Source organism: Poecilia latipinna, unplaced genomic scaffold (genome assembly GCF_001443285.1).
Source record: "Poecilia latipinna isolate Pla-1442-1.1 unplaced genomic scaffold, P_latipinna-1.0 Scaffold82, whole genome shotgun sequence".
Lineage (NCBI taxonomy): Eukaryota > Metazoa > Chordata > Actinopteri > Cyprinodontiformes > Poeciliidae > Poecilia > Poecilia latipinna.
Window position 1 is genome coordinate 466,675 of NW_015112698.1, and position 17,103 is coordinate 483,777.

Genomic DNA, 17,103 nt, shown 5'->3' on the forward strand with positions numbered 1-17,103 from the left:
ACTAAAATTCACACAGCCATCTGCCTTTCACTGCTAACAACACACACAAGCAGCTGCAGAGTGGGAAGAAAATGATAGAGGTCACTCAGTTCATATGGGAACCTCAACAAGTCATAACTGGATAAAAAAAAAAGGCTCTTGGGTCAGAATAAATCTCTGAGAAGGATAATAAACAAACCCGAAAGAGAAACAGATAGATTGAAAATATATATAGATATTAATTGTGCAGAGGGAGTATTCACCCTCTGCAACTACGTCACTTAACCATTCGAGGCGCAATGACGGACGTCGGACGTTTGGGACGGGTGTATTGAACAGAGCAACTTAAATTGTTTTCCAAAGTTGTTTTTGCCAGGTTATTTGTGGCTTCTACCTGTTCGAGTCGAGCTAATTTGTATGTGACCATACAAATTGGGGCTCATAGACGGCGGTATTTACAAAAATTGGAAACAGCTAGCTTAGAAACCGACCCGTACCTCCTCTCTCCTGATGTGTTCATGAAATTACCGACTTTACCTGAATTCATACCATGTGATTTATATCACTGTGTCATAAACAGCGTTTCCTTTTACATCGGAGCTGCATTAAAACTTATAGAAGACGAGATGCTAACCAGTTTTTTCCATACATGCTAGGCTACATGACGGTACGGCACTGTCTCCATGGTTACGGTTAGACGCGTACCTTCTCCCTATATTTCTAATCATACTTACTTGTAAAGTATATGAACGTTAGTCTTCTTACCGTGTAAAAAGAGTTCTCATTAAATCTGCGATTAAACCGAGGGCTGCCAGTCATTATGATTGACGGCTGCTGTCCATCGCCGCCGTATCTTTCCTCATCAAAAGTTATACAATAAAATGACAAGTTTGGTTTGCATTGTTGTCTGTTTGTGCAGGCGGCCGCGCAGCAACCTGTGATCATTTTAAAAGTGAAATGATCACAGGTTGAAATGATACCTAAACGCGGTATTAGGTTACAGATGATTTTTTCTTCTACTTCGTCGTCGTCGTTGTCGTCTTCTTCTTCTTTTTCTTTTGTGTTTTATTGGCGGATAGCAACCAACTTAAGGTGCATTTACCGCCACCTACCGGACTGGAGTGTGGCCATCAATGATATTCAGAAGGAATTTAATTAATGCACACCTCAATGGCGTGTATGAGTGCAGGTTACAGATATCTGTTTTTAGACTAGAATTAAAGGAGCGCATTGGTTGTTTTGATGTCCGTCATGGCGAAGAGGGCGGAGTTCTGGAGTGCGTGACGTCACGTCAAAGGGGTCAATAATATTCTCACCTGGGAACGTCTTCGTCTGTCGTCAGGCTCCTGGGCAGCGGAGAGTATCTGGGCGTGGTCAAAGGGGCGGGGCTTACGGACTGGCTCCCACTCATGTACGGACTAACGTGGTTGTCCTGATGTGGGGAATATGCTGGTGGAAAACAAATAGTTTTTTAATCAAACAAAAATGTTTTAAGCATCATAATTTTGGAGCTTACTGCAGTTTGCATTAAAAAAGCAACCTATATTAGTTAAAAATTCAAATATTTAATGGTAAGTTAGATTCATAAAAGCAAAATATTTTGGTCTAGTTTCCACTCCAAATATTTTTGTACGCTTAAAATAAGACAAAACTAATGTTCGAGTAACTTTTCAGAAAGATATAGGATCTTGTTTTAATAAATTATTCCTTGATTATTTTATAACATGAAAAATTTGTCTTAAGTGAAATAATCTGCCAATTGAACTAATACTTTTTTAGTAATATTAATCAATTATTTACTTAAACAGGCTTCTATATCTTGTTGAATAGTTACTTGTAAGTTAATTTTTAAGATATTTGTGCAAGAAACTAGACAAAAATTACTAAGTACAATTTTGTGTTTTTGCAGTGTAATGATCTTTAAAAAAATCCATTGGCATCAGTAGGATTTCACTGCTGCATTAAAATAATTAAATTTAAAAGAATTTAATCTCTAGATAGAATCACTTGATATTATTACTATTATTACTATTATTATTATTATTATTATTATTAATAAATCCTTAACTACGCCTCCTTGTTTGGTTCTGCTTCAGCTCCATTCTTCATGACACAAAAGAGTATCTTTGTAAGTTTTGTAAGTTTACCTGATTTACCTCATTAATTAAATCCTACAGATACACCAGCCTTTTGACAAACTCCATCTTACTTTCCACATTTTTACTTTTTTTTTTTTTTTTTTTACAGCATGCCATCTTTTGACGTTTTCACCTTGGATGCTTTTAAGTTTATGAATCATGGGTGAGTCACTCTGACGCCTCACTATTCAAAGCCTTAAAGACTTCATGCGTAGGAGCAAACCTTCGCTCCTTCCTTTCTTTTCTTGTTTAACTTCTGCTCTACCTGAATTCTTTATAATTTCAGTGGCGAGAGCAAAGTTTATGTATTATAATGAATGAAATAGTGCAAAATTAACATTTATTGCGGGTTTCTCTAAGCAACAGCAACTGCAGATAAACAATCTGTCATAATTCTTGAAGGATAATTGATCACTTTTATTACCGGAAAAGGCATAAATCACTTAAACTGGTTGGTTTTGTGGCACGGACCAACTTTAAAACATATTAATGAGGCCATTCCAGAAGTTTAATGGTAGCCCTCCACTTATTCCAAAAACAAGTTCGATTTGGGTTTGGGATAACTGTTTTGTTGAAACACAAACCAGAATTTCATTTTCTACATCTGATTAATCCTTTGAAGGTTTTGGGAGAGTGGTGGAAACTCCCAGTGGATAAATAATGAGAAATTTACACCCTGGGCAGGTTGCCAGTCCATTATAGGACAACACAGAGCTACACACGACAAACAACCCAGGGGGAATCTAGACGGTGCGTTTTTGAACTGCAGGAGGCTGGATGACCCAGAAACCACACCAAGAACATGCAAACCCATTATGCTTTTGCTGCAAGGCAGCAGTACTAAAAAGTGTGCCCCAGTGTGGCAAAGGTTTCAACTAGAGCTGCACAGTTCACTGAACTGCAATAGTTTCTGGAGAAATAGTATGAGCTATACTGCAATTACAAATGGCTGCTTGGAAACTTTCATGTGTTATGCCTTGGATATCAATCTGTTATGTTTATCCATGAGACATTTTGCCTGTTATTTTAGTGGATGAGATGCTAAAGCTAATCAAACTTTAGCATCTCAAACATCAGTTTGACTTTTCACAATAAAGCTACATCTTTTCAGCTTGAGTGAAATTTGCAGCAGCCACATGATTAAACCAAATGCTCTAAAAGACATGAGAAAGTATGAGAGAGGATTACATATATTATTTTGTACATACTGTAATATATAATCCACAATAAAATACAACAAGTGGCTCTTGTTGCAGTTTATTGGCTCTTAATAACATTGACTAAAGAACAAATTATTTTTTTTTAAAAAGTGGCCTATTGTGCTTCCTTGATCAGGTTAGCATATGTCTAAGGGCTAAACAAAACATTTAATTACATTTTGTACACAAAATAATTCTTAGATAAGATTTTCATCTGCTCAGTTCTTGAGTTGCTAGGTAACGGCGCTGGGCTATGGTGGGGTTGCTAGGTAACGGGCTGGACTTCACTGGGGTTGCTAGGTAACGGGCTGGACTTCACTAGGAGAGGTGCAGTGGCTGCTAAATTGTGACGTTACATTATGAAAACATCATTTTCCAGACACACGAAAAAACATCAACTTAATGCTAAAAACTGACGAGGTGTTTTTTAAGTGCTTGGGCTTTTTTTTTTAGAAGCAGCAGAAACTCAAATGGAAGTATAAAAATATTACAAAAGTGAATTTTTATCATACGTGCAGTTCAAATACAGAGCCAATTAAACATGCAGTGTTTTTTTTTGTATTTTTATGGAATAGTTTTTTTGCGTTTCCACAACAGAATGACCCTAAGACAGGGGTCCCCAAACTACGGCCCGCGGGCCGGATCCGGCCCGCCACGTCATTTGGTCCGGCCCCCTGAACAATGCCGGATCTGGCCCGCCTCCTCTGGCCCGCCTCCTCATACCAGAGAGCATTCAGTGTTTTTTTTCATATATTGTATTTTCTGGTTTATATGTGGATTTTTCTTCAACCACCAGGGGGCTTGAGCAGATGTGAAACTAACTTTCCCTCAATGGAATATATACTAGTCAGTCCCAGTCACCGTTTCACTCACGGTTTTTTCCATTTGCATTCTGGGTAAAAATCTATCTAAAAGCGCGAATGTGTCGTCGGAACCTCCACCCCTCCCCATCGACCAGAATTTTCTAAGGTTTCTTTCTCCAAAAACTAAGACCGGCCCGACCAGAAAAAGGAACAGCTATGTGGCCCTCGCAGGAAAAAGTTTGGGGACCCCTGCCCTAAGAGAACCAGTAACATTTCTTTTAATCTGTTTTCTTGCCATTAGACTGGAAACAATGAGGTTTTTAACACTTTCAAAAATATCCCTCTTCTTTTTGAAAAATGTACTATTTTTCTTTATTTTAAAACCTAAAAAATAGGAAAAAAATGTGGTTCTTTAAAAATTACAAGTTTCCTTTAGTACATATTTATCAATAAATTATTGGTTGTCTTTTTTCACAAGGTTGTGCAAAACTAAAGGAGTTTTTATTTGATTAATTGCAAAAATGTCTCTTTGTATTGTAAAGGGTACAGACCCCTGAACTACAATTACTATTACTGACATTAATTTGTTAAAGGAAAAATTATTTAAATTAATTAAAGGCCCAGAACTAACACAACTGATGCCTAAGATGACTGTATGCAGACTGTTTGCTAGCATTAAAAAGATATTTGAAGAAACTGACTTTGCATTAGCTTGCAGAGCGAATGTGAGGTTTGTACTCACAGTTGGTGACATCGGGTGGAGGGAAGTTGTCATTAATGAAAAGGGAGCTGTGTTTGGCGACACGGAGGTACACGACGTCCGGAGTGGACTTTAGTGCCGCAACTGCCTCTTCGTGAGTCACTTCCTCCAAGCAAGAAGCATTTACCTTCATAGAAAAGAAGGAAAAACCATGATTAAACATCAGAAACACCACAGAAACGAAGCTATAAAATGTTTATGCCGGTGTAAAACAGTGAACTTGTGTCTGAATCTGGAACCTAAACGAGAAAACACAATAGAAAGAATAAAAAAACGTTTCTCACAGCAACAAGTTTATCCCCTATTTGTAGCCGCCCGTCTTTGTGTGCAGCCCCTCCTTCGATGATTTTGGTCACATAGATGCTGTTGTCACCAGGAACGTGCTGGTTTCCAACACCGCCTGCTATGCTGAACCCTAAACCTGAGAGAAAACATTTAAAGGTCATGAATGCCACCAAGGTACAACTAAATGTTCCTTATTATTAAAAAGTTAATTAAATACATTTTGACGGACTTTAGCTAATACTGGGAACTTAAACATTTGAAGTATATCTGTTATTATTGCCTCGTAGTGTTTCACAAGCTGTTTTAACTAATAATTAGCTGTCTGCTTCCTGAGCTGACTGATTTTACTTTTATATTTGGTTGAAAAATACTCATGAGATAATTTGGACGACTAATGTTACATTTCTATTTTAGGTATCTACTGATATTTTTAGAGAATGCTATGAGTGAGAGCAAAAAAGAATAATGGGTTTCTTCTTGTTGTAGACTTATATCTGGTCTTATATTATTAAATTAGATGTGTCAAACTCAAAGCCCGTGGGTTACTTCAATTACTTGTGACGTATTATGATAGGTTCAATTATATGACCTGTTATGTGTTTCCAGGCACAATCAAAACCTTCAGTTTTAAAAATGCTGCATATTTCTATAAAAAATATGACTTTAAAGAAATTTCACTTTGTATTTTAGCGCCTTGAAATTGGGCCTCTGTCTCTTTAAAAACATCTACTCTTTCTGAAACGCCGTCTTCAGGAAGTCATCACAGCATGACTCCTCTATTAACCTTTTGACATTTTAATCAGCTCAGCAGATGCACAGTTTCAACAGGTGTTTGCTAATTGCACTGGCTAGTCTGAAGGAGCTGACTGGGGGAGGAGCTTCATCCTCGAGGGTGGAGCTAGGTCCACCCAGGTGTTTTGCACAGCTGAATGGTTGCCATAGAGACCAAAGGATTTCTCAAACATGCATGAAAGAATCAAGGCAACACTCCAGGTACGTTTTTGATGAGGGAATAAAGTTGATTTTAACACAATTTCTGACAGTTAATTTTCCAGTGAATGTGAAAAGATGTTTATTATTATTTAATTTTCAGAAGTAATGCAAAGACAGCTATTTATTTTAACAGTTTTTTTAATGGGTAACTTTATAAATACATTCTTCCATAACATTTGAGGGAATTCATAATCTGGATTTGGCCCAAAATGAAAATGGGCTTGACACCACTGCTTTAAAACTAAGACAATAAAGTTTGTTTACTCCAGTTCGATGTGTTCCTAGCAATAGCTCACCTTTTGGACCTTTGACCAGCTTAATATCCATGATCCTCTCAGCGAGGCTCCTCCGTCGTCGTATGCAGAGCCGGACCAGTCCTCCCGCCTCCTTCAGCGCCTCCACCGCCCCGCTGTGAGTCACCTCCCTCACGTCGGTGTCATTCACCCGGACTATGCAGTCATTCACCCTGCACAGCAAAATTTATTTATTTATTTTTTTTGCTTACGTCTTCATCACCGCTGATAAATTTTTCTTTTATTACACGGGCAAGATCTCACACCAAAATATTTAAATACACAACCAGGAGTTAATGTTTCCCTGGGGAATAAATTAGAATTGACACATTGGACTGCGACACATCTAATTTTCTAAAGGCTAACTTTCTGCTAGCTACTTTTCAAAATTTCATACAAAATTTAAGTACAGTACATCAGGTACTTTACTTAAAAATTTGTCCTGATGCATGTTAACTCATAATGGTAAATACATTTAACAGCAATGATTCTACCTGAGTCGTCCATTTTGGGCTGCAGCTCCTCCTGGGATGATTTTGGTGATAAAGATGGATGGGTCCTCTCCAATGTGGGGGTTATCTGTGCCGCCAGCAATACTGAAGCCCAGTCCTGAGTTACCCTGCTCATAAAAACAGAAACAGAGGCCATGTTGTTGGCAAAAATATTTATATGCACAATTTTTGCGTCCACAAGAGTTTCAAATTTCTTAAAGTTTAAAAGTTAGGTTCTAATTTGGTAAAATCTCAGTTTGAAAGCAACAAGTGGCATGTTTGTAAAGCAGCTAACTGCGCAACAAGAGCAGCGAAAATATATTGCTTAAGTCCAAGTTTGAAACTAAAAACTTAAGTGAATAAACATTAGACATTTAAAAAAACATATTAATTTTCTGTTAAAAATAAAAGCAATTCAGCCATGTTTTTCCAACGATTTGTAAAAAGAAACCACAATATCATAAAACAAGATACTTGGACCATGCAGGAACAAACACATACTATGTTTGCAAAAGCTGAATATTCATGTTTCACTCAGAAATACAGTTTTCTGAGGAGAAGAGGAAAAATAAATGAATATCAGAGTTAAGCAATTACAAAATGATAGGTTTGTGTTTTTTTGTTCATGAAATATGTTCCACTCTGTAGAAATAGCAGGTCTTTCTGTACTGTTGTTCTCTAAAATAAGCTTTGTTGTTGTTTTTGTTCTTTTCTTCCTGATGTGACCTGTTGTTTTCTTCATCTGCTCAGTGTTTGGTCTCACAATCTGGCTGGAACTATTTTTGTTACAAAAGTAACACGATCACAGAAACATAGACGTCCAAAAAGATTTGGCACAAACCTCACTGAGCGGGTCCAGATGACAAAATAATCACCACACAGGACTTGGGCTAACCTGCCTAAAGTGGCTAAAACACACTGCAGAATAATGATCGTAAAAGTATTCCATATAATCCTGATGACATAGGAACAGCGCGCTTAAAATAATATTCTTTATGGTAAATCACTGGGTATCTGACAGAGATCAAATGGAAACACAGAAGTTTTGGCACTACTCTTAAAAAATAAATTTAGCTTAGTATTATTCTTCCATTATGCTGAATCCAACTGACCAAACGCTCTGGAACTCAGCTTGGGTTGCTAGGCGACAGGCTGGAATTCGCTGGGGTTGCTAGGTAACGGGCTGGACTTGGCTGGGATCACTAGGCAAGGGGAAGTGACTGCTTATTTGTGACGTTACTTTCTGAATGTTTTCATAACAGGTCATTATCTAGACACCAAAAAACATTCAATTATTGCCTAAAAGTGGATATGTGTCTTTTTTTAAGCGCTTGGGATGTTTTAAAAACAGTAGAAACACAAATGGAAGTACAAAAACATGAAAAATGTGAATTTTCTATTAATACAGTAGAAACACAAATGAAGCAGTAGAAACACAAATGGAGGTGCAAAAACATGAAAAATGTGAATTTTCTGTTAATACACCCCCCTAAAATAAGATAAATATTAGTTATGAAACAATACAAATAAAATTACGAAACAAGACTTCTCATTATCACTCAGTTGTCCAGAGGATTAAAACTTCATGTTTAAAAAAAAAAAAACATCACACGAACATGAATACCCTACAAAAATACAGTGTATATATTCAAAAACTGGCTTCTGTTTTGTCTTTTATAACATCTTAGTTTACAAATGTCTGCTAGTTTGTAGTTTGTTTGGTTCTTTAGTCGTGGTGACATTTGAATAATCACTAAACTGGCTTTTCAGTTTAGTGAAAGTATGACTTAACAGATCCATAATCTGTTAAATCATACTTTATTACATGAACCTGTCCAGGGTCTGCAGGTGGAAATTAGCATTTCTTGCTGTAATGTACCATGCACCTCTCCTTTTAAAAGGTTAATGGTATGTTGTACATTGTTTCAGTGTTAATAAATAAATAGTAGAAAAACAATCGCAAGTCCTAGTTATAGGAATTCCGAATCGATCTAAAATGCTCAAGAAATGTATTTTAGTCTATTTAATTTAAACAGAATTTCTAGACTGGTTTCTGAATTAAAAATGTTTTCTGAATCGAATCACCAGACACTGAAATATTCACATCTCTAACAAACAGAATGTAAGCAACTTAATATAACCTACCAAAATCATATTTTGTGTGAATAAATACACATAAATTTGTGCAATATTTTTATTTTTGCTAAACAAAAAGTCTAAAACAAGCCCTAACCAGAACAGATATTCTTTGTAAAACAATTTCACACACTGACGTTTTTATTTTACTCTCTCCCCATGCGCCGTCATGGATTTAAATCCAGCGTAATGTCTGCGGCTGTGTTTGCGTGTGTGTCCGTTGTGACTTTAAAGCAGATTCAGTCAAGCAGACAGAACCAGGTCACAGGAGAATGGAGCGATAGAGAGAGACACAGAAAGATGGCCTTGGGGAAGAGATAAAGGGAATACAATCAGGGAAGAGGGATCGCTGAGGCCCGTGAAAGGAAAGTGGGTGATGATGAAGAAGAAATGGAGAGGGCAGCGAAGAAGGTTTAGAAATGGACAAAAACGCTTAGGCTGAAAGACAGAAGAGACAAATAATAACATGAAGGTAGAGGAGGAATGATTTGAACATAAGGGAGAAGGAAGTTCTATTTTTGAATGATGTAAACAACCATGAAATGTTTGACAGAATGACTAAAATAGGCTGCAAAAATATTCATTTTCCTTCAACTAATTCCCCTTTTTGCATGTTCCTATGGAAACTCATTTTCACCATGAAAGAAAGAATAAAAGTCCAACAGGAAGTCATAATTTTGATTTTCAGTCATAATTTTGAGATTTAAAGTCATAAATATTAGATAGAAAGTAATAATTACAACTTTGAAAATTGAAATTATGACTATGAATTTCATAATCATGACTGAAAGTGAAAATTGATTGAATCTCCTAATTATGACTTTGATTATGACATTCAATGGCATAATTATGACTTTGAATGTCAAAATTATAGCTTTATAGCTCCTAATCATGACTTTGAAAGTTAAAACTATGACTTTGAATCTCATAATTATGACTGTCAAAGTCAAATTTTGACTTCCTGTTGGACTTTTATTTTTTATTTCATGGCACAAATGGGCTTCCATACATTTTGAACCATCACTGTATTACAAATAAAATAAAATAAAAAATGAGCACAGTGTTAGTTTTCCTCCATAAACAGAATGGATGTAGACCAAGAAGTTAAATTTTGGTCTCATCAAGAACTTTAAAAATGTAAATGGTTTTCTATTTATTTTCAACAGCAGCTTTTTTTCTTCCCACTCATCAATAACGGCAACATTTTTGGAGAATTTCCCTGTCAACAAAAGTTTCTCTGCAAATACTCCAAAGTTACTATAACTCCAATCTGATTAATGCTACCAATCTGATTAATGTTCTCCTTTACGTTACTTTTAACTCTTTTTATACCAACTTTTCAGATTGGCATAATTTTCTTTTCATTTTACACAGACGTATGTGGTTGCAAAGCAATAAAATGGAGTGAGAATACATTTTCAAGACTGTGTAGATCACCATGTCAGACACAAACTGCTCTTCATTACAAAATTAGAGACAACAGTTTTTGCAAAAATTTAAAAAATGTTTGTTTTGTTTTCTTTTTGGTGTGTAAAATAATATAACATTATTTTACCCTCTCCAGCGTGATTTCCTCATACTCATAGTCTGCTTCTGTTCCATTGACCTGTGAGACAAAAAGAAACACGAATAAAAACCTGCGTTATTAAAACAAATTACTACTTTATCAAGAAATTCAAAGACAGTTTTGTCTCAAATTAAAATGTAAATGTGATTCCCAATAACTTGTTCAATTGTGCATATTTAATTAAACACATTTTATTTTTGTCTCAGAAAATTTAGCTGTAAAAGTTTTTAAGCAAAATGTGAAAAGTTTAAAGAGATATTCATATTAAATCCATGCAGAATATACAACAGAAGAAGCATTTCCACTTTTTTTTTTAAATAGAAGTTTTGTTTTCTAAAGAAACTTTAAAGTAAGGCTGATATTGGTATGTTAATTGTGATAATAAAAGTGACTAAAGTATCTATAACTGCAGCCAAATCCCCATAAACACAAATACTCCTGTTAAAGAAACATTCACACTTTAAAACAGGATTTTTCAGGACACCAATAACTAAAAAAGTTGGATTCTTATCAGTAAACTCCTAAAAGTAAATATATTTAATTGCAGGTTTGAATGCTTTGATATTTATTGATAAAAATAAAAAAAATCAAAAAATAACAATTCAGTCACTTTTGATGATTTTCAAACATCCTAAATTGTAATTTATTATTGTCAAGATTAATCAAAAATTTTTATCAAGATAAGAACTTTTTCTCAATAACGATATGATAGAAGCATCTGTGATTAGACCTGTCACAATAAGCAATAAATCAATAAATCAATAAATCAATAAATCACATGACCAGTTAAAATGAACTCAATCATTTCCATTTGCATGATTTATTGTTTTTCTATTTCAACCAAAAATTGGACAACAAAAACACCGTTTGGTCTCAACTAGCTCCTTTTTTAAGGGACAATTTTGCTTACAGAGACTTCATAATTCATTTTATTTGTCGTTCCACTTGTTTTGTTTATTCATTTTGGATATTTAAAATGTCTTCCAGATCCAGTGCTAAATGTTCATCAGAATTTAAAGTTGATCAATCTTTGAGAATGTGTTCTTGGATTATTTTTCCATTGCTATTATATCAAATGAAAATGGTCTCAAAACAACTTTATTGTTTATCGCTATAACTTGTGGAACAATTTATCGTCCAGCAAAAGTTGATGCCTTTGCAGGCCAATCTATAGTTATTCTGTAAAGATACATTTTAAACCAGAAACTGCTGTATATTTTTTTTCTATTTTGTTTTTTGTTTTGAATCTTTTTTAAACCCATTGAACCCTTTCTGAGACAAAATGAAACCTTTTAGGAGAAATACAACGTAAGATCTTGATGTCATTGCTTCTCTTGTTAAAAAAGTGAATTTTGTGCCATTTAGCAAAGACAAAGCCATCAGTGAATTCAGCTGGTGTAATAAACTAAAACGAAACATTTACATTGACCTAAAAGAAATCAGAGTATTAACTTGATCAGATTATTTGTACACTCACACAGGTCACACATTAAAGATTATGAAAGTAAATTTAGATAATATTTATGAATGACGTATAAATCCTGAAGAATAAAATCCCTAAAGCATCTCTGACGTCACATTTAAAAGTGTCCCTTAGAAACGTTTACTCTAAAACCTTAAAAATGTGTCGACATCGTTCAGTCCTGCAGAGATACGAGGCTGTGGATTTCTGAAGCGAATGAGAAGCAAACACAGACATGTTTTTCCAGACATGCTCAATGTTTGGGACTGAATGTCTTTTTCAGATGCATGCAGTGGAGCAAACAGGCGCGCACACATGCTGTGGTCAACGGCGTCCCAGGGGCCAATGTAATCCGCCTGGCTGTAATCTGTGTCTTTGTGCAGTCAGATTACTTTAGATTTTATATTTTTTGCTGTTTTAAAACCGCCATGTGTTGTGCGCCTGTACTCCATTTTGACTGAACGTTGCAACTTAGTGACTTAATTTAAAAAGTGACATTACACAGTTCATTCTTGCACAAATAATCCTTTTATTTAGCTTTTGCTAAGCAGGGTTTTATTTTAAAATATTATAGATGTGAAGTTTGTCAAAATGTATGTATTCTTTGGATTGATTTTGTTTAGTCAAGAAGTTGTTTCTCCAGAAAATGTATTGGTGTATTTTAAGTTCTGCTGTTCTTGACAGTTGGTGGTTACCGTAGCAACCAGTAACTGGCAGCTCCTCCCCCTCTGTTCTGTTGCTATCGGTAACGGAACAAAATATTAGGATCAGCTCTGAGTTTTCTTTAGAAATATTATATTTTAACAAATATTTTAGATAATTTTAATCATATACAGCATTTCAGGAGTAATTTTTGCGACATTTTATATATGTTTTTAACTGTTATTATTCATGTTGAGCATTTTAGCTACGTTTAGTTTTACGACTGATAACTGCTGCTAACTGCTGCTAACTGTGCCTTGGGAGCTGTTGCTTTGTAGTTTGTTTTGGATTATTTATTGTATTTTATTTTTTATATAGAGGCAGAAGCTGCTGGACTGATGTTAACTACAAACTTTTTTTCTCTTTTGTTAGAATAAATTCAGACATTTATTCTGAATTTATTCATGACAGAAACCTGAGTGTTTCTGTCATGAAGTCGACCTACTGGACCTGAGACGAACATAGAAGGGTTATAGTTACACATGCATGTGATGCCTTTTATCGTAAAAACTAAAAGTGCAAACAGTGAGTGGCATCAGTAATATCATTCGGCTACAGGGAATCTGTCCCTGCTCGTAATTTCTTTCAGTTTCAGTCCAGCAGGGAGTAGTTCCACAATAATTACATAATAAAATTATCTAACAACAACACATTCATTCCCTGCAGCAGCTGGCCAACAGTGAGATGACATCTGGATTCATCTAATTCTAGACGGAGAGTTCTGTTCAAACCAGGCCGTCACTGTCTTTAACGCACCAATTTACTGGACAGGAACGTTTAACGCTCATTACACAAATTCAAGCTGCAGGAGGAGAGGCTTACAGCTTTAGACGTCATTTTAGAGACACACTGTTTGCCAATATTTACCTTGATGAAGCCTAAAACAATACATTAAAAAGTATAAAAAAATTTTATCCTACACTGCAAAAACACAAAGTCCTTTTGGTCTAGTTTCTAGTGAAAATATCTTAGTACACTTAGATAAAGCTAATTTAAAAATAAATTTTAAGAAAGATATAGGAGCTTGTTTGTGTCAATAATTTCTTAATATTGATGAGAATGTTATAGTTCCATTGGCAGATTAATTTGGAAAAACCTAAACCTAAAACAAGCTCCTATATCTTGCTTAAAAGATAAGCAAGTTAGTTTCGTTGTACTAAGATATTTATCAAAGATCAAAAGTACTTGGTAGCATTTTCAGAAACACTGCAAGTATTTTTGTAAAGTTTCTAGTGGAAATATCTTAGCACACTTAAAATAAGACTAAACTAATTTTTTAACATAATATTTCAGCAAGATATAGGAGCTTTTTAAAGTCAATAATTCCTTAAAATTGTAGAAAAAGTTCTAGTTCCATTGGCACATTAATTTACTTATAATGTGAGAGAAATATCGTGTCATAGGTGAAATAATCTGTCAATGAAACTGGTACTTTTTCTGCGATTTCTTGCTGAATGTTATTTGTAAGATAGTTTTATCTTATTTCCAGTATACTAAGATATTTGCTCTAGAAACTAGACCAAAATTACTTGGTAAAATTTTGTGTTTTTGCAGTGAAGTTTACAGAAAATCTTTAAATATGTGCAACTCAAATGTTTTGCACTTATTTTTTTTTGTTCTTATGGCCACAAATTTGAATGACATAACATTAAAAAACTCCAACAATAATTCCTCAAATAAGACTAGAAATATTGCATATGTAGAACTTCATTATCAGGAAGTTCCAACACAAACTGTTGATTCAATCAATGTAATTAAAGCTGTACTCACATATGGGGGGGTGTCTACGCTGTCGGTATTGACCACCACTGGAGGGGGGTTGGCCTGCAAAAAAACACACACAAAAAAAACACACTAATTCAGTGACTTCAACCTCAGATGTCTGAAAATAAAACCGGGTCGCGGAAAGCTGAGAAAGCTGAAGCGAAGGCAGCGGTTCAGGACTTACTCGTCTCAGGTTTTGGTACAGCATGTTGAGTACATCTGCTATGGATTACCACCATGGAGCGACTGCGTACGCCGCATGACATGCTGCACAGCCCTGATAGTGGACAGCACTGACAACCACGCTATGCTACACTTTAAAAAACACTTTACAGGCGCCGTAAACTGAATTTAACGCTGTAAGTTAACAGCTTACATCATATTCCAGCGGTAGGATATTATCAGACTCTTACCAGCTGAATTAAGGCAACATTCTGGAGATTTTAAATTCATAAACCCAACTTTTTATGCTACTTCTCTTTATCTTGCTACTTCTCTCACTGGATTATGAACAATAAATAGTTGGAACTGTTTCTGAACCCCGAAAATATCAGCAATATCAGTGGATATTTGCATCAATCCACTGCTTTTCCTCTAGTCCTGATTTCTGTCCGGTCCTCCATCTTTAAGACAGCTAGTCTGAGTAAAAGCTACAACTTCTCCAACAACAAAAAAAGTTAGAAAACTAACTAAACCAGCACAAAACCAGCTCATAAACCAAATGGACAGTCCGCTCTGACGTCGAAGTATAAATGTGTAACAGAGTGGCAGCAGAATCAACCGCTTTCCACTAATCTGTTCCACACATCGCCCTTTATCTCCTCTCGCTTTTATCTCTCTCTCAAACACACACACACACGCGCACACGCGCACACACCCACACGCGCACACACCCACACACACTATCTGAATCCATGTGTTTCTCCCTCTCCGTCCATCGTGTCTGACTGCATGTCAGTCAAACTGGAGGCTTGATCCCACATGGGAACAGAGTGGGGGTGTTCGGAGGGATTAAAGGTACGGTGGGAGGAGTCAATCTGTCCGCTCTGCAGCAACCAGGAAGAGCAGAGGGTGCAGACAGATGCAAGCAGGAAGAATACATAAAAAAGATGAATGTACAGAGCTGAGAGCAGAAGTGGGGGAAGGTTCAGAGCGGCAAAGTGGAGTTCATGGATATGGAGAGAGTGAGCTGCCAGCTGCAGCTGGTGTCATCGCCGTGTGAACGCCAGAAAATGGGTGGGAAGAAGAAGAAACTGTTTAGAAAAGTGGATCATTTTGGAAACATCAAAAGTTAGAGAGATTCAAAATTAATCAGAAAAGCTACATCTAAATAAAACAAGGCACAAAGACAAAAAAAACTATAATAAAAATCCAAACGGAGAAAGTTGAAAACATGAGATCAAATGTGAAATATAAAATAAAAAATTAGCACATTCCTGGCAAAAATCTTTGGTAGAAAAACCTAAGTAGTTTCCAAGTTTGGAATGTCAAATACTTGTCAGATACTTGAGAAAAAAATTTGAGATAGATTTCAGACATTTTCTACGAAAAACAAGATCATTTCGCCAAAACTCCAAATGTCTAAAATTTGTGAGAAAAAAACTAAGAAATTTTGATCTTAGTCTCTAAAGCTTACTAGAAAAAGTGTGGAAGTTTCTGAATTAAAAAAGTCAAACGTCTGCAACCTTTGAAACACAGAAATTTCCTTGATTTTTCCAGAAAATGTCTGACATTAATCTAAAATATTTTTGAGTTTTTAGCAGAAATCTACTCCTTTTTCTCCTACCTGCAAGAGCTCTAACAGAATCTGAGAAAAAATATCAAATATCAAAATTGTGAGATTAAATTTAGAATTTGAGAAAAAATTCAGAATCCTGAGATTAATGTCAGAATTCAGATTTTTTTTTCCAATGCCCCCAATCATCTTCCGTATAAATAACATGATTTTCAAATTGGCAAAAAACAAAAACAATAAAGCTATAAATAAAGAAAAAAACAAATTAAAGAAACATTTGTGATCATGTCACATAATAATTGTAGACATTTCAGATCAAAGAGCTCGAGTTCATCAAAAAGATAAGAGACACAATAAATAAAATTATTCTTAAATACAAAATAGTTTCAAAAATAATGAAAATGTATTTTCTAAGCTTAGAAGTACAAAAATGTTTTTACAATAAAGATCATTAATTAATTTTGTTATTAAATGTTTTTCTAACCCACTAACTACTGCTTCACTATGCTTTAAAGTCAATCAAAAAACTATTTTGATTCCAAAAAAATATTGCAAGCTTTTATTTTAATATAAACTTGTTTTGTTATTTATCAAAATTTTTAAACAAAATCTCTCTATTTTGCTTTTCCAATAAAAAACAGTCGCTTACAAAGTATTGACTGATGATAATATTAGCTAAAAATCACTGACAGTTACGACTCCATCGTGTTTTGGTAACCTTATATGACCCCTTCACAACTGTGGCAAGATGGGGTGTGTGTGTGTGTGTGTGTGTGTGTGTGTGTGTGTGTGTGTG

The 17,103-nt window shown here is 35.3% G+C and overlaps 1 protein-coding gene across 9 annotated transcripts in view; it reads right to left on the bottom strand.

The window, feature by feature from the left end:
* Positions 1-17,103, bottom strand: part of LOC106938268 (discs large homolog 1-like protein) — a 126,804-nt gene that overhangs the window by 33,721 nt on the left and 75,980 nt on the right. For 8 of the 9 annotated variants that reach the window (XM_015020211.1, XM_015020196.1, XM_015020202.1 and 5 more), the window contains 7 exons: positions 14,579-14,632; positions 10,633-10,683; positions 6,945-7,069; positions 6,454-6,623; positions 5,164-5,300; positions 4,862-5,006; positions 1,296-1,428 (listed from right to left, as the gene is read on the bottom strand). In XM_015020211.1, the coding sequence (XP_014875697.1) occupies positions 1,296-1,428; positions 4,862-5,006; positions 5,164-5,300; positions 6,454-6,623; positions 6,945-7,069; positions 10,633-10,683; positions 14,579-14,632 (815 nt within the window). Of the gene's footprint in view, positions 1-1,295; positions 1,429-4,861; positions 5,007-5,163; positions 5,301-6,453; positions 6,624-6,944; positions 7,070-10,632; positions 10,684-14,578; positions 14,633-14,756; positions 15,401-17,103 lie in introns of those variants that run through there. The other variant, XM_015020258.1, reaches the window with a different exon arrangement.